The sequence below is a fragment of the Leucoraja erinacea genome, chromosome 4, assembly GCF_028641065.1.
Source record: "Leucoraja erinacea ecotype New England chromosome 4, Leri_hhj_1, whole genome shotgun sequence".
Classification (NCBI taxonomy): Eukaryota; Metazoa; Chordata; class Chondrichthyes; order Rajiformes; family Rajidae; genus Leucoraja; species Leucoraja erinaceus.
Window position 1 is genome coordinate 741,946 of NC_073380.1, and position 18,852 is coordinate 760,797.

The 18,852-nt window shown below is 43.8% G+C and overlaps 1 protein-coding gene across 1 annotated transcript in view; it reads right to left on the bottom strand.

Annotated features, from left to right (window-relative positions):
• The window catches only part of LOC129695995 (regulator of G-protein signaling 22-like), a 152,716-nt gene extending 139,639 nt beyond the window's left edge, over window positions 1-13,077 (bottom strand). The window contains exons 1-4 of the mRNA XM_055633416.1: window positions 12,656-13,077; window positions 12,126-12,154; window positions 8,401-8,463; window positions 1,105-1,326 (exon numbers count right to left, since the gene is read on the bottom strand). Coding sequence (XP_055489391.1) covers window positions 1,105-1,326; window positions 8,401-8,463; window positions 12,126-12,154; window positions 12,656-12,695 — 354 coding nt within the window. The 5' untranslated portion in view covers window positions 12,696-13,077. The remainder of the gene's footprint in view (window positions 1-1,104; window positions 1,327-8,400; window positions 8,464-12,125; window positions 12,155-12,655) is intronic.
• Window positions 13,078-18,852: the final 5,775 nt, after the last annotated feature.

Here is an 18,852-nt window from a genome sequence, read left to right on the forward strand (position 1 = left end):
CTTTCTGTTTTTGCTACCTCACATTTATCCACATTAAACTGCATCTTAAATGCATCTGCCCACTCACCCAACCTGCCAAGTCACCCTGCATTTTTATAGCATCTTCCTCACAGTTCACATTGCCTCCCAGCTTTCTGTCACCTGCAAATTTGCTAATGTTACTTAGAACCCCTTCATCTAAATCATTGACGTTGGTCGTCAATCAGTGACATGAGGGGATGCGTGGTACTGCAAATGACATTCCTGCAGAAGATGGTGTTAGAGGAATAGAAGTAACAATGACTGACATAATCAGGTGATTCTTTGTGCAATGAAAAACTGTTTGTGATGGCAAGGCCAGATATAGCCCAGTCCTGCTGTGAATCGCAGATGAAATGTTCTTGCATTTCTTGCAGCTGCTCTTCCTGCTCAGGCATCCTCATTCTCATCAGTGATTGTAAACATCCACACTTTTGTGAAATACGGCATGCCCAAATGTTTCTGAAAATTTAACAGAGCCCACACAATATCCTTGCCATGGACTAAATCGAACAAAATAAAAGTGCACATTATATAATTCAGCTAAAGTTAGATTTAATCCAGCATCTGCAGTTCCTTCCTACACAGCTAAAGTTGAAGTGTCTACCATGTATTATATAAGATGCTGAGCTGTCTGCGGAGGGCGCTCAGCATCGCCAAGGACTGCTCTCACCCCAACCATGGACTGTTTACCCTCCTACCATCCGGGAGGCACTACAGGTCTCTCCGTTGCCGAACCAGCAGGTCGAGGAACAGCTTCTTTCCGGCGGCTGTCACTCTACTCAACAACGTACCTCGGTGACTGCCAATCACCACCCCCCCCCCCCCGGACACTTATTATTTTTTTATTCAAATCGTTTGCTATGTCGCTCTTCAAGGGAGATGCTAAATGCATTTCGTTGTCTCTGTACTGTACACTGACAATGACAATTAAAATTGAATCTGAATCTGAGTATAAGTATCCTCTTTTTTTTAAAATATGGGACATTTACAGTGATTTTTGAGATTTCTGCAAATATTGGCATTCTTATGTTTACTTGCTGGATATATTCAAAAGCATAATTATATCATGGATCATCAACCAACCTGCACAATGAATTTGTCATCAAATTTTTTATCCCGAGCAGTGATATTCTGTTCAAATTTAGGATCCTGTTGCTTTGATTTGCTTGTCACATAGTAGATAGGGTCAATAGGTGTGTAAGCCCGCACCAAACCTTTCAGCTGCTTCAAAAGATTTTTCTCAGCACTGTCAAATATTTCAAAATTCTGCCTTTCTTTGTTATACCATATGTGCGTTGGAAAACTCTAAAACAAAAAGAGAATGAATGTTTAAATATGCAAAAATAGAACTTTTATTCTCATCTAAACAGGGTGCCAACTCACTTGGAATCATTTGGAGTCGTCGTGAATTGTAAAATATCATCAGCGCATTAGAAATAAGGATGCATTGTTTGATAACATAAAATATCGCTTATTGCTGTAGACTTTAGGAGAGCTCCCCCTCCCCTTACCCCACTCACCATCAACAACACCACCGTCATATGTGGAATCTTTTACATTCCTGAGAACCATTGAACCTTAAATGGGGGGCCACCATCGACTCCACAAGTCAAAAAGACACAACAGAGGATGTACTTCCTGCGGCAGCTGAGGAAGCACAATCTGCCACAGGCAATGATGGTTCAATTCTTTCCGGCCATCGTAGAGTCTGTCCTCACCTTCTCCATCATGGTTTGGTTTGGCTCAGCCACCAGGCACGACACCGGAGGCTGCAGCGAATTGTCCAATCAGCTGAGAAGGTTATTGGCTGCAATCTTCCCTCCATTGACGAACTGTACACTGCAAGGGCCAGGAAGCGAGCGGGTAAGATCATCTCGGACCCCTCTCACCCTGGCCACAAACTCTTTGAATCACTTCCCTCTGGAAGGTGACTGTCAAATAGACTGTCAAAGCTGCCGCAGCCAGACATAAAAATAGCCTTTTTCCACGTTTTTCTACTCAATAACCAAAAATCTGTAGCCTCCTTTTGCTCTGGTATTTTATTTAATATATCCTGCTCCTACTCTACTCTACTCTACTCTACTCAGCTCCTACTCCTGCACCTATTCTTCTATGTGTCTATGTTCTATGTTTTTATGTTAATTCACACAATCGATAATGTTTTATTAATAATGTTTAATGTTTTATGTGTCATTCCTAACTGTCACTGTATGTCATGTTGCCACTTGCGGGCGGAGCACCAAGACAAATTCCTTGTATGTGAATACTTGGTCAATAAACTTATTAATCCATTCATTGAAAAATATTTGAGTAAAGAGAAACATGTTTTGACTATGTGATGTTAAAAATAGAATGTCATGTATGAATCCACAAGAAATGTACCCAGCTGAGCAAAGCGTTTTCAAGGACACACAAATTCATTCTTCTCTCTGGCTCTTTGGTACTGCTGTGTTATGATGACTTACACATTACATTTTATGAGCATTTAAATGTTAACTGTCCAATCTATTTCTATCATGGAGCAATAGAGTTTCTAGTACAGGTACAAATAAGATGCCTATCAACTTGCTGGAGAAGAACAATTACACGTCTTATTTCACAAAAATGGCGTGCAAAGATACATCAGAGTATAGATGTCAGCCTTAAGCTAAGAAAGTATAACTTAGTGGCAATGGTAGTAAACATGTGAGAACATAGAATAGTACAGCACAGAAACGGGGTCTTCAGCCCACGATGTTTGTGCTGAATCAATCAACCTTTATTGTCATCTTGCAAAGCAACAGTTGTACAGTGCAAAATGAGAAGACGTTTCCCAGGGAATACTGGAACATCGCACATGAAACTTAAAACATTTCACACATAATAACAGTAAAAACAATCCAGTCCCTGATGAAACAGTATAAATAGTTAAAAGCAGGTAAAACAGCAACATTAAAATACAGTAAAAACAATCATTAAAATGTCCAGGGCAGCTGATTTGAGTGGCCAGTGCCAGAGTTATTAAAATGTCAGTGCAAAGCCGCAGAATCAAGTGACTGTGAGTACAGAGTGACTGTTTCGCAGCCTCACAGCCTGTGGCAGGAAGCTGTTTAGCAGTCTGGTAGTCCGGGCTTTGATGCTTCGATATCTCTTGCCTGATGGCAGGAGATCCAGATGTGTGTGGAGGGGGTGCAGTTTGTCCTTAGCTATTCTTAGAGCTTTTTTCAGACAGCGGCTCTGGAACAGTTCTTGTACCGAGGGTAAGGAGATGCCAATGATCCTCTCTGCTCCCCTCACTACCCTCTGCAGAGCCTTCCTGTCTGAGCAGTTCCAGTTGGAGTACCACATGTTCATGCAGTACGTGAGTACAGACTCCACCGTGCCCCTGTAAAAAGTCCTGAGGATGTTGGTGGGCAGTGAGGCCCGTTTGAGTTTCCTCAGGAAGTTCAGTCGCGGATGGACCCGTTTGACAATCCCAGTGTTGTTCCTGGACCAGGTGAGACGGTCTGTAATTTGCACTCCGAGGAACTTTATGCTCTCCACTCTCTCCACCGTGGTGCCACTGATGTTGAGGGGTGTGTGTTTTGGCTGCGCCCTCCTGAAGTTGACAATCATCTCCTTTGTTTTGTCGACATTTAATGCTAAATTGTTGTTGCCGCACTAGTCCACTAGTTGTTTTACTTCCTCCCTGTACATTGATTCCTCATCTCCGCTGATGAGTCCCACCACTGTTGTGTCATCCGCAAATTTTATGATCTTGTTGTCCCTGAATCTGGCAGCCCAGTCAATGTGTGAGCAGTGTGAACTACAGTGGGCTGAGCACACAGCCTTGAGGGGAGCCAGTGCTCAGTGTGATCGAGCCTGAGGTGTTCTTGCCAACACGGACTGACTGCAGTCTCTCTGTCAGAAAGTCCAAGATCTAGTGACACAGGGTGGTGTTTAGGCCCAGCAGCATTAGTTTCTCCACAAGTCTCTGTGGGATGATGGTATTAAAAGCTGAGCTGAAGTCAATGTACAGGATTCTGGCGTAGGTGTTTTTGTTTTCCAGATGAGTGAGTACTGTGTGCAACGTGGTAGAAATGGCATCTTCTGTTGAATGGTAGGGGCGATAGGCAAACTGGGGGGGGAGGGGGGGTCTAACGATGAGGGGAGGCTGGCAGTAATGTGAGGTTTCACCAGGCGTTCAAAGCACTTCATTATTATGGGGGCCAGGGCGACAGGGCGGTAGTCATTTAGGCAGGCAACAACTGGTTTCTTTGCTATTGGGATTATTGTGGAAGTTTTGAGGCATGTGGGGACAATGGCTTGACTAAGGGAGATGTTGAAGATGTCTGTTAGCACATCTGCTAACTCATCAGCACATTCCTTGAGCACACGTCCTGGGATGTTGTCGGGTCCAACTGCTTTCCACGGGTTGACCTTAGACAGGATTCTCCGTGTGTCCATTGAGTCTATGGTCAGGACTGGCTGGTCGGTTTGTAAGCAGGGGCTGGTTCTCCCCTTGGGTGTGGTGTTTGCTGCATCAAAACATGCAAAGAAGTTGTTCAGTTTATCTAGAAGAGAAGTGTCGGTGTCAGTTACCTGCTGCCTTGCCTTGTGCCCCGTCAGCGTTTCGATTCCCTTCCACAAGATGCATGGTTAAATTGATCATATATGCCAGTGCAAGATCCATTCCCCTCTATTGCCTGCACTCCCTTGTGCCTATCTAAAAGCATTTTAAACACCATTATCATATCTGCCTTCACCACAGCTCTTGGGGATGTGAGGAGGGATCTTTTAGCTAGACAGAAATATGATGGAAGGTACACACAAATGCTGGAGAAACTCAGCGGGTGCAGCAGCATCTATGGAGCGAAGGAAATAGGCGATGTTTCGGGCCAAAACCCTTCTTCTTTCGGTCCGAAACGTCGCCCAATTCCTTCGCTCCATAGATGCTGCTGCACCCACTGAGTTTCTCCAGCATTTTTGTGTATCTTCGATCTTCCAGCATCTGCAGTTCCTTCTTGAACAGAAATATGATGGATTCAAGTTTCTGGATCATTGGGACCTCTTTTGGGGAAGGTATGACCTGTACAAAAAGGACAGGTTGCACTTGAACCCAAGGGGGACCAATATCCTGGCGGAGAAATTTGCAAAGGCTACTGGGAAGACTTTAAACTAGAACGGTTGGGGGGTGGGGGGGGGGAAGGACTCAAATAGAGAAAGCTAGTAAGTGTGTGAGGCAGGAGGCAGAGAATCGAAGCACTCAGGCCCAACATGTAGGGGAGAAAGAAAAAGCTAATAAACTGAGAATAAGTGGTGGGCTTCTTAAATGTGTGAGCAGAGAGACAGAGGGGTGTAAAATAAGGGTAGAAGCAATAGGTAGCAAGGTGAAAAGTAAAAGTGGCAGGCAGACAAATCCAGGGCAAAAATCAAAAAGGGCCACTTTTCAACATAATTGTTGAAAAGGTGTAAGAGTGTTGTAAAAACAAGCCTGAAGGCTTCATGTCTCAATGCAAGGAGCATTCGTAATAAGGTGGATGAGTTGAATGTGCAGATAGTTATTAATGAATATGATATAGTTGGGGTCACAGAGACATGGCTCCAGGGTGACCAAGGCTGGGAGCTGAACATCCAGAGATATTCAATATTCAAGAGGGATAGACAGAAAGGAAAAGGAGGTGGGGTAGCTTTGCTGGTTAGAGAGAAGATTAACGCAATAGAAAGGAAGGACATTAGCTTGGAGGATGCGGAATCGATATGGGTAGAGCTGCGAAACACTAAGGGGCAGAAAACGCTAGTGGGAGATGTGTACAGGCCACCTAACAGTAGTAGTGGAGTTGGGGATGGCATCAAACAGGAAATTAGAAATGTGTGCAACAAAGGTAAAACAGTTATAATGGGCGACTTCAATCTACATATAGATTGGGTGAATCAAATTGGCAAGGGTGCTGAGGAAGAGGATTTCTTGGAATGTATGTGGGACAGTTTTCAAAACCAACATGTAGAGGAACCAACGAGAGAGCAGGCTATTCTAGACTGTGTATTGAGTAATGAGGAAGGGTTAGTTAACAGTCTTGTTGTGCGTGGCCCCTTGGGCAAGAGTAACCATAATATGGTTGAGTTCTTCATTAGGATGGCGAGTGAAATAATTAATTCAGAAACAAGGGTTATGAACTTAAAGAAAGATAACTTTGAGGGTATGAGACGTGCATTGGCCAAGATAGACTTGCAATTGATTCTTAAAGAGTTGACGGTGAATAGGCAATGGAAGGCATTTAAAGACTGCATGGATGAACTACAACAATTGTTCATCCCAGTTTGGCAAAAGAATAAATCAGGGAAGGCAGTGCATCCACAAGGGAAATAAGGGATAGTATCAAAACAAAAGTTGAAGCATATAAATTAGCCAGAAAAAGCAGCCTAATAACTGAATTGAATAACTACTTTGGTTCTGTCTTCACTAAGGAAGACATAAATAATCTGCCGGAAATAGCAGGGGACCGGGGGTCAAATGAGATGGAACTGAGTGAGGTTAGCCGGGAAGTGGTGTTAGGTAAATTGAATGGATTAAAGGCCGATAAATCCCCAGGGCCAGATGGGCTGCATCCCAGAGTACTTAAGGAAGTAGCCCCAGAAATAGTGGATGCATTAGTGATAATTTTCCAAAACTCTTTCGATTCTGGAGTAGTTCCTGAGGATTGGAGGGTAGCTAATGCAACCCCACTTTTTAAAAAGGGAGGGAGAGAGAAAACGGGGAATTACAGACCAGTTAGTCTAACATCGGTAGTGGGGAAACTGCTAGAGTCAGTTATTAAAGATGGAATAGCAGCACATTTGGAAAGTGGTGAAATCATTGGACAAAGTCAGCATGGATTTACGAAAGGTAAATCATGTCCGACGAATCTTATAGAATTTTTCGAGGATGTAACTAGTAGTGGATAAGCGAGAACCAGTGGATGTGTTATATCTGAACTTTCAGAAGGCTTTCGACAAGGTCCCGCATAAGAGTTTAGTATGCAAACTTAAAGCACATGGTATTGGGGGTTCAGTATTGATGTGGATAGAGAACTGGCTGGCAGACAGGAAGCAAAGAGTATGAGTAAACGGGTCCTTTTCAGAATAGCAGGCAGTGACTAGTGGGGTACCGCAAGGCTCGGTGCTGGGACTCCGGCTATTTACAATATATATTAATGATTTGGACGAGGGAATTGAATGCAACATCTCCAAGTTTGCGGATGACACGAAGCTGGGGGGGCAGTGTTAGCTGTGAGGAGGATGCTAGGAGGCTGCAAGGTGATTTGGATAGGTTGGGTGAGTGGGCAAATGGATGGCAGATGCAGTATAATGTGGATAAATGTGAGGTTATCCACTTTGATGGCAAAAACAGGAAAGTATTATCTGAATGGTTGCCGATTAGGAAAAGGGGAGATGCAACGAGACCTGGGTGTCATGATACACCAGTCATTGAAAGTAGGCATGCAGGTGCAGCAGGCAGCGAAGAAAGCGAATGGTATGATAGCATTCATAGCAAAAGGATTTGAGTATAGGAGCTGGGAGGTTCTACTGCATTTGTACAGGGTCTTGGTGAGACCACACCTGGAGTATTGCGTACAGTTTTGGTCTCCTAATCTGAGGAAAGACATTCTTGCCATAGAAGGAGTACAGAGAAGGTTCACCAGACTGATTCCTGGGATGTCAGGACTTTCATATGAAGAAAGACTGGATAGACTCGGCTTGTACTCACTAGAATTTAGAAGATTGAGGGGGGATCTTAGGGAAACTTACAAAATTCTTAAGGGGTTGGACAGGCTAGATGCAGGAAGATTGTTCCCGATGTTGGGGAAGTCCAGAACAAGAGGTCACAGTTTAAGGATAAGGGGGAAGTCTTTTAGGACCGAGATGTGAAAAACATTTCTCTGGAATCTCTGGAATTCTCTGCCACAGAAGGGAGTTGAGGCCAGTTCATTGGCTATATTTAAGAGGGAGTTAGATGTGGCCCTTGTGGCTAAGGGGATCAGGGGGTATGGAGAGAAGGCAGGTACGGGATTCTGATGATCAGCCATGATCATATTGAATGGCGGTGCAGGCTCGAAGGGCCGAATGGCCTACTCCTGCACCTATTTTCTATGTTTCTATGATGGTTAGTAACGCAACATTTAAAAAACAGGTAGATCAGGGACTAAACAATCGTAAGTGCTGAGATAAAAGATTATCTTTATTTCAAGTCCATACCAAAATGCTTTGACATTTACTGGAATCCAGGCAAACACATTGTGCATTTACAATATATTTGAGTTGAACTACTATTATCATAACTTTCTTACTGAAATTAAGTAATCCTTTTTGTGCATATATTATATTTCTGACAATCAGCACAAAATAAAAAGCACAACACCATCACTATCATTTGTCACTTACTAGTAGACTGAGAAATGCATTGAAATAATCCACAAGTAAATCATCTACTACCAAGTAGTCTTCCTAGAAGTGACAATAAGAAGAATTAGTAAAATAAAGTATATTATTGTACAAAGAAAGAACAAAGAATTAGTGAAATCTGTTATTGGTCTCCCACTATGAATGAGTCATTGTTCAATAGAGACATCATCATTATTGCAAAGCAGCAAATCAGGTTGAAGAATTCTGATGAACAACAATTCAGGAACATGCACATGAGATTAATGAGACACTGAGTTCTCGTAAATTTAAGAGGCATAGAAGTATCATAGTCAGATTACTAGAGTAACAACCAGAGTTCACTCAAAACTCATGTTTAAATCAGATATATTTAAAAAAGGTGAGTGCCAATAACAAACTGGTAACTCTGGGACATTGAATTTGCTTGATATGGGACTGTCAGTCTATGATTTTGTGTGATCCTGAATTGGGACTCACAATATGACATTGAGTTTCTGAAACATGACAGCTGCTCTGTGATGTTGTTTTATCTTTATACAGATCTGTCACCTTTACAAAAACCCATCTGGTTCCCTAATTACTTTAGGGTTGAACAATTGCTACCTACACAAGCAAGCATTCAGCCTTACACCTCTCTGAATAAATTTCCATTAGCCATTCCTCAGCCCACGCCCACCTGATCAAGATCCCTGTCTTTGTTACCATCTATTTCAGTGTCATCTGCAAGCTTACCAATCATACCTCATACATTCCCTTATAAATGGTTGATATTGATGACAAATAGTGAAAGGCCCAACTTCAATCCCTGAGGCACACCACAAGTTACAGGCCTCAGTCCAAAAAAACAACCTTCCACCACCACCACCTTCTTCCTACACTGATGCCAATTCCGTATCCAGTTAATTCAGGGAATCAGCAGCTGCAGACGAGAACGCCCCACCACCCAGATGATCACCTTTGTGAAGGCCGGAGTGCAGCTGCCAAGAACCACAGCAGCCAGGAGTCCATCAGGAATCCTGGTGACTGTGTAGGACTGGCAGCTTTCCGTAGACCTGGTGAAACAGCTGAAGTTCCCACAGCACATTGCCATGATCACCCTGAGGCCAGATATCCTCCTCTATGAGGCGACCAAAAACATCATCTTGTTGGAACTGACAGTGCCGTGGGAGGACCGTCTGGAGGAGGCGCACGAGAGGAAGATGGCCAAATATGAAGAACTGGTCATAGACTGCTGCAAGCAGGGCTGGAAGGCAAGGTGTATGCCCATCGAGGTTGGCTGCAGAGGTTTTGCAGGGCAATCGCTCTACAAAGCCTTGAGTGCACTGGGCATCAACGGAGTGGCAAGGAGAAGGGCCATCAAGAACACCACAGAGGCAGCGGAGAAGGCCTTGAGTTGGCTCTGGATCAGGAGAGAAGGTCCATGAGGAGGAGCGAATGCCACCTGAACACAAGTCGTGGTCTGATCAACCACGGCTGGGTCGCCTGGGGTGAGGGTGTCTGATGTTGAAAGACCCGAAACACCCAATGACTCCAGGTTACATCACTGATGATGTGTTCAGGAGCATCTATCAATGTATTTGTATCAATCGCTCTGATTTCCAAACGATCTCACCTTACAGAGCAGCCCACCATGCAGAACCTTATTAAAGTTGGTCTTCCTGAGATCCATATAGAACATGCTTACCATCCTGGCCTCAACAACCTTCTTAATCATTTATTTTGAAAAATCAAACAAAATTATGAGACACGTTGTCTCAGAAAAAACACCAGGCTGACGATCCCCAGTGTACCCCTGTCTTTTCAGATGCTCTCTTTCAGAATCCTCTCCTGTATCTTTCCTACCATAGTTATTAGGCTTACTGGTCTAGAGTAGCCCATTTTAATTTTTTCAGCTCCTCTTAAATAGAGGCACTTCAGTTATCCAATGATAGAAGGAGGAGGCCATGATAGGTGCAGGAGGAGGCCATTTCGCCCTTTGAGCCAGCACCGCCATTCACTGTGATCGTGGCTGATCGTCCCCAATTAATAACCCATGCCTGCCTTCTCCCCATATCCCTTGATTCCCCTAGCCCATAGAGCTCTATCTAACTATCTGATGCTTCATAAATCTCAGCCAAGATTCCTGCATTTTTTTTCTCTAGCTTTTCACTGTGTCCTTGGATATTTCTGACCAGGCTTTCCAAAGTTGCTATCGTGACTCTTTAATATATGCTAATGATTTGGCCCTGGCTATCCAGCCAAACAAACTGCACTACATCTGAAAACAAATTGAAGATGATCTAATGCCCCAGAAACCTACTAGAGAAAATACAGTTTTTGAATACGTGCTGCCATGCGGCCATTTCATCAGTCTGAACATTGTGAAAGCCAGACAACAGCATTATGTCCAACTCTGGGACCTGTCACACACTCATTGACAACCTTGATCACTAATGAACACATGTAGTTCTGAACTACTGAACTAAGGTCAAAGTCATTCCAAATAGAAACTGACAGATACTACCTGGTAAGCAGCATCAACAAACAGCTGACCCACTGAATTACTACTTAGACTGGCTGGGGACCATCACAATAACATGGTAGACAGAGTAACATGTTAACATGTCTGAAGAAGGTTCCCAACCCAAAATGTCACCTATCCATCTTCTCCATGCTTCTTGACCCGCTGAGTTACTCCAGCACTATATGTCTCTTACAGTAACATCGTAGATATTCATTTCGAAGAAGCTTTGTGAACCATCTTTGGTGCACTGAGACCAAATCAGCTCAAGTTGCTGCTAGCATTAACCCATAATAAATCTCCTGATGTTCACAGGTAATATTATCCACTTTAGGGAACACTGGCAGCTGACAGCCTCTCCAAAAAAAAGGTTGCTTCATCACCCTCAATTGCCTGCCCAAAATACCTTTGCCTAGTTGGCTGTCTTCCATTACAAGGGCAGCACAGTGGAACAACTGGTAGAGCTGCTACCTCACAGTGCCAGAGACCCGGGTTAAATCCCGACCTCGGTGCTGTCTGTGTGGAGTTTGCATGTTCTCCTTGTGACCACGTGGGTCGGTTTCCTCCACAACCCAAGACATGCGGGCTTGTCGGTTAATTGGCCCCTGGTGTGTAGAGTGGATGAATAAAACCTGAACGGAAACCTCTGGAGACTTTGCGCCCTACCCAAGGTTTCCGTGCGGTTCCCGGAGGTTTTTGTCAGTCTCCCTACCTGCTTCCACTACCTGCAACGTCCGACAACCACCTGCAACCTCTGGGAACTGCATGGAAACCTTGGGTGGGGCGCAAAGTCTCCAGAAGTTTCCGTTCAGGTTTCCTAAGTGGGACAGGGGCATAAGTGGAATAACGCAGAACTAGTGTGCATCCTGTATTTCTAAATTGTATCTCTAAATCTCTAAATTGCCGACAGTTTCAAAACATTGGAAACAGTTATGTTGCTGTTTCTTCCTGATGTCTGAATCATCCACAGGGTGATCGCCATTCAGGTGTGAGGAGAAGATCTCAGCGTCGACTGGGACAAAGGCCAGGAGATTCCAAGCGCCATGGGAGCTCCGCATGGCAGCGAGTGACCGGCTTAAGGGATGTACCCATGGTTGAAAGTTTGAAGGATCAACGATCACCGTGTACACATGATATAATTACCCGGTTTATATTCGACACACACTCAATATTCACCACATGCAGCGACACCGCCAAGCAGTTTTTGCATAATAATTGCACTTACAAAGTTGTCTGCTGTTATGTTTGGAGGCTCTGAAAAACAAAAATCAAGATTAAATATCTATAATGCCATTGGCATAACCTCACTAGTTACATTTCGTTTGTAAACTCGTTTGCACGACATATTAGAAAATATTTAAATGCATTTACTCAGTATTCAAATGACTTTCACATTCGCACCCACTGGTCGCATACCGGACCCCAAGTGTAAGAGTACATGTTATTCGAAACATCGAAATACAGGTTTTTATATATACTTTTGTACGTTGTTGATTTAACATGTTTGTTGGAGCCCATGTAGTATCTACAATTCTTCGACTGACATTGAAATATAATGTAATTGAGGTAATTGAGGAAGAAGGGTTTCGGCCCGAAACGTTGCCTATTTCCTTCGCTCCATAGATGCTGCTGCACCCGCTGAGTTTCTCCAGCGTTTTTGTGTACCTATAATGTAACATTTGTACAAAGGTATGAGCGGCGATCAGCCCGGTAGAGATAACAGCGCCGTAAAAAATAACGTTCTCCTACACATACCCGTCGTTAATTTGTCGTGTGATTTTTGTTCATGTTCCATATCAAAACCCGCTTTCAGGACAAAATCAGTTCCAGAATCATTTGTCGACACAAGACTATGGTTTCTCGTGACTTTATATCCGGATTTATCTTTCTCAACCGACGATTAAAGAGCTCTGGCGGTGCAGGTCAGGGTCGATGTTGTTGGCCAAATTGTGCAAAACCAGCTTGCGAAACAATTCTCTGGGAAATGGGGTAGAAATGTTGCGTTGTTGTGATTGTCGTTGTGGCCACCATCAAGGTGTAGAACAATGCTTTCCACACTTTCCACAAACAATTCTTCCGTAGTCACCCCACTTTGATTCGCACATATGCACCTTACCAATGTGTCCGCTTTTTAAAGGCCAGTATTTATTTGGTCAAAGAAAGATTAAGAAAACCACTTGACATTTGAAGGTGAACTTTACCCATTGGACCTCCAGCAGAGTGATGTCACTTGACTCAAACAATGAAGACCATTGCATGAAATGTTGCGTCGCGTCTCCACCAGCGCCGGCAAACAGATTTCATGCTGAAGCGCGTCACCAATTAGCCGAGGTAGATCCCACGGCAAGTGATAATCTAAACAGCGATGAAAGCTTAAAGGTTTGCATATACTAACCCGGAATTATTTTTGAATTATTTCTAATTCGATGCTATTCCAATTGTTCTTAACACCATTCCATAATTATTTGCACTTGCAACTTTTTGCGGTTTTGTTCTTTACATTGGTCACTCTTTAAGTCAAGTCAAGTCAAGAGAGTTTATTGTCATGTGTCCCAGATAGGACAATGAAATTCTTGCATTGCTGCAGCACAACAGAATATTGTAGGCATAAATACAGAACAGATCAGTGTGTCCCTATACCATAGAATATATATACACACACACACATAAATAAACAGATAAAGTGCAATAGGGTGTTATAGTTCAGAGTTTGTTTGAAGTTGTGTTTAATAGTCTGATGGCTGTGGGGAAGCAGCTGAACCTGGATGTACCAGATTTCAGGCTCCTGTACCTTCTACCTGATGGCAGCAGAGAGATGAGTGTGTGGCCAGGATGGTGTGGGTCCTTGATGATGTTGGCAGCCTTTTTGAGGCAGGGACTGTGATAGATCCACTCGATAGTAGGGAGGTCAGAGCCGATGATGGACTGGGCAGTGTTAACAACTTTTTGCAGCCTTTTCCGCTCCCGCTCAAGTTGCCGAACCAAGGATGCTCAGCAGCTCTCAACTGTGCTGAGACCAAGCCACATATGCGTAATCTTCCGATCAGGGGCATGCTCTCTAATTGCTGTGCACCAGGAGTAGAAGTTCGAGAGAGTCCTGACCCTTTTGACCATACCGACAATGTTCCATAATCTTCTCAGAAGAAATCCCTACCGAAAAGTCGCCTATCCATTTTCCACCCAGGTGCTGCCTGACTCGGTGAATTACTTCAATACTTAGTGCTATATGTTTTGCACTAATAAATGTCTCGATGTGGGCAACCTATCCATTCACCATAATCCTGAAACATAGAAACATAGAAATTAGGTGCAGGAGTAGGCCATTCGGCCCTTCGAGCCTGCAGATGATCATCTTCGGAAATATAGCACAAGGGCCCACTGGAATTTTAAGTTATTGACCCTCTTTTGAACCATTGACCTCGTTTTAAAGGATCCCCCTTAAACTGGGACCCCTTGTCCTGGTTTAAGAAAGCTGCATCTATGTTAAGAATTTTGTAAGTTTCTATTCTTTCCATTCTAAATTCTAGAGAGTATACAACGTACTGACATCCCAGGAATCAGTTTGAAGACGAATCCCTACCCGTAAAAGTCACCAAGACCCTGTACAACTGAGAGTAGAACCTCCCTGCCCTATCCATTTTTCCACCCAGGTGTGCTGCCTGACTCGGTGAATTACTTCAATCGCTTAGTGCTTTACTGCCTGTGCACCTTTGCAATGACTGGTGTACCATGACACCCATGTAGATAATAGTCGCTATGTGGGATAACCTCACATTTATCAACATTATACTGCATCTGCCAAACATTTGCCCACTCACCCAGCCTATCCAAGTCACCTTGCAGTCTCCTAGCATCCTCCTCACAGCTAACACTACCCCCCAGCTTAGTGTCATCCGCAAACTTTGAGCTATTGCCTTCAATTTCCTCATCCAGATCATTAATATATATTGTAAATAGCTGGGGTCCCAGCACTGAGCCTTGCGGTACCCCACTATAGCTGAGGTGGGGTTGTGTAGTGTCCGGTTTACACCAAACTGAAGATGTCAGGGATCTGGTTTGGACGAGCCAGGATGCGATAGGATGGTTGCACAGCAGTCGAGGTCACGACCCGTGACCCGTACTGTTGCCACTCAACACCAACTGTAGTACACGCGGTGAATGTCATGTAAGCATTTACTACGGTAAATGTCAGGTAAGCATGGCTACGTTTACTATGTTTTCTTTTTGCATGTAAAAACCCACTTGAGAACCATGGGTGATTTTAAATTTTTGCAGCCAAATTTATCACTTCTGAAACTTTTTAGATACCAAAGGAATCAAGAAAAAACACAAAAAATGCCTTTCTGTTGATGAAATGCAGTGAGCAAACGCGATAATTCCCAATATTTTCAATCTTGATATCTGCATGGCCAACGTTCGCCAACCACTTTAGCTGTTGTTGTCCCTTCAGCTGTCACTTCTTTCTACAATCATTTCTCCTCACTTTTGGAATTCTGAAGTAGGATAAATATCTCTCATGGTTACCCCGTTTTCCACAATTATTTACAGCGCAGAAATAGACCATTTTGCCAGTTTTTAACAGGTAAGAACGTATGTGTTCCGTGTATTAACAGTGTATGCCATAGGCTGTCATGTCCTCCACATAGATTGACCTGCTCCGTGCATCACGCCCTTTGACCCAATGACCTTATGTGCAACCCCCCTATAGGGAAAGTGCACCAAAGATTGGGTACTGGGATGTGTCACTCTCACTGTGGAAGGCTTGCAAGAACCTAGTCATCAAGGGGAAAGATATTGTCTGTGGCATAGGTGTAACCTACACTACACTACAACAGTCGCCCAAGCTATTTTCATTTAATCCAAGATGGAGTGCATGGAATAGGTCAGGATACACATTCCCAGATTATTGGGGGAGGGGAGGGGGAGGGGTGGGGAGTGAGGGAAAGCAAATCCAACATTGCCCTCATTATTTCATTCATTTGTTTTATATCTCTCTACTTCACCATTTATATCCCTTGTTTCCCTTGCCCCTCGACTCTAGTCTAAAGAAGTGTCTCTACCCAAAACTTCACCCATTCCTTCTCGCCAGAGATGCTGCCTGTCCCGCTGAGTTATTCCAGCATTTTGTGACTATCTTTTGTTTAAACCAGCATCGGCATTTCCTTCCCACACTTCCTCCCTCACCCCGATGGTCCCCTTTATGTGTGAAAATACTCTTATATATTTGGTGGCCATCGGAATAGGGATAATATTGGATCTATTTTATCTCACCTCCACCCATTGTTCTGGGGATGTGTTTGCATACAATCAACATGCACAAACACAAATTGTCACAACATGCTGGGGTTCTGCTTGAACCTGGTGTTGCAAAGGATGGACCTAGCCTTGATCATAGGCAATGTTTCAGTCAGTTGGACTTTGTCACATTATCTGTGCTTTATGGAAAAGTTCCTTAAAAAAAAGGTAAGTTCATCAGGCAGCGGAGAGCATGGAATGTTCGGAGAAACACATAACAGATCCTCTAGGATGGTTTCCCAAGTGTACTGTGAAAACCATTTGGCAGAATAGCTCTGACCAGAACTCACCAATGAGCACTAACATTGCCTGTCTGGCAGAAAGGTTTCTTTGTACAATCCTTCCCCCATGGTTGGAGCTACAGTCCCAATGCATGCTGACTTGGGAAACCTGCCATGTGCATTTGCAAACAACATAAGCAACAATATAATGGAGGACTCACTGATCTATGGGCTGTTCCAAAGGACACATACCGAGTCCAATATCAAGTGCTGCTGGAAGATTGTCAACCTGGTGAAAGATGCACTTTGGTCTGTCCGATACTTGTTGGTCTTCCAGTACAAGAAGGCTCCATAAGTAAAAGATGATAATCTAAAAGAAGACTTGCCATTCCGAAACTTTTAAAATGTGTATAGAAAATTAAAGAAAAAAGCAGATTTACTTAAATATATTAACTGCTATTAATTAATTTTAAACAGATACATTATTATTTTTTATAAAGCGTACAAATATTTATCTTTTTAATTCCTATATGCAACCTCATTATAATGAATGGGGCATTCTAAATTGATTGATTGAAAGATGCAGTATGTGAACAAACCCTTTGGCCCACCGAGTCCACATCAACCATTGATCACCCGTTCACACCAGTTCTATATTATCCCACTTTCGCATGCATCTCACTTTCGCATGCACTCCTTACACACAAGGTGCAATTTGCAGAGGTGAATTAACCTACAAACTCGCACATCTTTGGGATGGTGGGAAGAAACTGGGGCATTCAGAGGAAGCCCTTGCAGCTACAGAGAGAATGTGCAATCTCCACACAGAGAGCACCCGAGGTCAGGATCGGGTTTACTCTGGGTGGATAAAAGTGCTGGAGAAACTCAGCGGGTGCGGCAGCATCTATGGAGCGAAGCAAACAGGCAACGTTTCAGGCCAAAACCCTTCTTTAGACTCTGGGTGGTCTGGTTTCCTCCAGGGAAAAGGAGACTATAGATATGGAAGGGTAAGGTGTGAAAACGACATATCAAAGCAGACAATGGTAAGGAAATGTAGAATGGTTCATTGTTAGTTGAGGGGAAGGTGAAAAAGCATACAATCAGTAAAATTCAGCAGGAGAGCAGTGAAATTAGTCAGAGAACTAGTGGAAGTGACAGAGAGGGAAAGCAAAGCTTACTCGTCATGTCATAAGTGATAGGAGCAGAATTAGGCCATTCAGCCCATCATAGAAACATAGAAAATAGGTGCAGGAGGGGGCCATTCGGCCCTTCGAGCCAGCACCGCCATTCATTGTGATCATGGTTGATCGTCCCGGATCAATAACCTGTGCCTGCCTTTTCCCCATATCCCTTGACTCCACTAGCCCCTATAGCTCTATCTAACTCTCTCTTAAATCCATCCAGTGATTTGGCCTCCACTGCCCTATGTGGCAGGGAATTCCATAAATTCACAACTCTCTGGGTGAAAAAGTTTTTTCTCACCTCAATCTTAAATGACCTCCCCTTTATTCTAAGACTGTGGTCCCTGGTTCTGGACTCGCCCAACATTGGGAACATTTTTCCTGCATCTAGCTTGTCCATTCCTTTTATAATTTTATATGTTTCTATAAGATCTCCCCTCATCCTTCTAAACTCCAGTGAATACAAGCCTAGTCTTTTCAATCTTTCCTCATATGACAGTCCCGCCATCCCAGGGATCAATCTTGTGAACCTACGCTGCACTGCCTCAATCACAAGGATTTCCTTCCTCAAATTAGGAGACCAAAACTGTACACAATACTCCAGATGTGGTCTCACCAGAGCCCTATACAACTGCAACATCAAGTCAACTCTGCCATTCAATCATGGCTGATCTATCTCTCCTTCAAATCCCTATTCTCCGGCTTTCTCCCCATCACCCCTGACACCTGTACTAATCAAGAATCTATATTTGTGACTCTGTCTGAAGAGTCTGGACCCGAAACGTCACCCATTTCTTCTCTCCAGGGATGCTGCCTGTCCTGCTGGGTCACTCCAGCATTTTGTGTTTATCTTCAGTTTAAACCAGCATCTGCAGTTCCTACCTACAACAAGAATCTATCTAGCCACTGTATCTCTGCTTTGAAAAACATCCATTGACTTGGAATGGAGGAGGGAACTGCAGATGATGGTTTACACCCAGGAGGCTGGAGTAACTCAACGGGACAGGCAGCACGTCTGGAGAGTTACTCCAAGCATTTAGTGTCCAGCAAGGACGACTTGTCCGCTTCCGCTTCCTCCCCTTCATGTTTGGCGGTGGCAGCAGCAGCGCCCATGCCCGGCCAATTTATCTCTGGAGGTACACAAAAATGCTGGAGAAACTCAGCGGGTTCATCAGCATCTATGGAGTGAAGGGGGATACTCAGTATCCCGTACCTGCCTTCTATCCACACCCCCTGATCCCTTTTAGCAACAAGG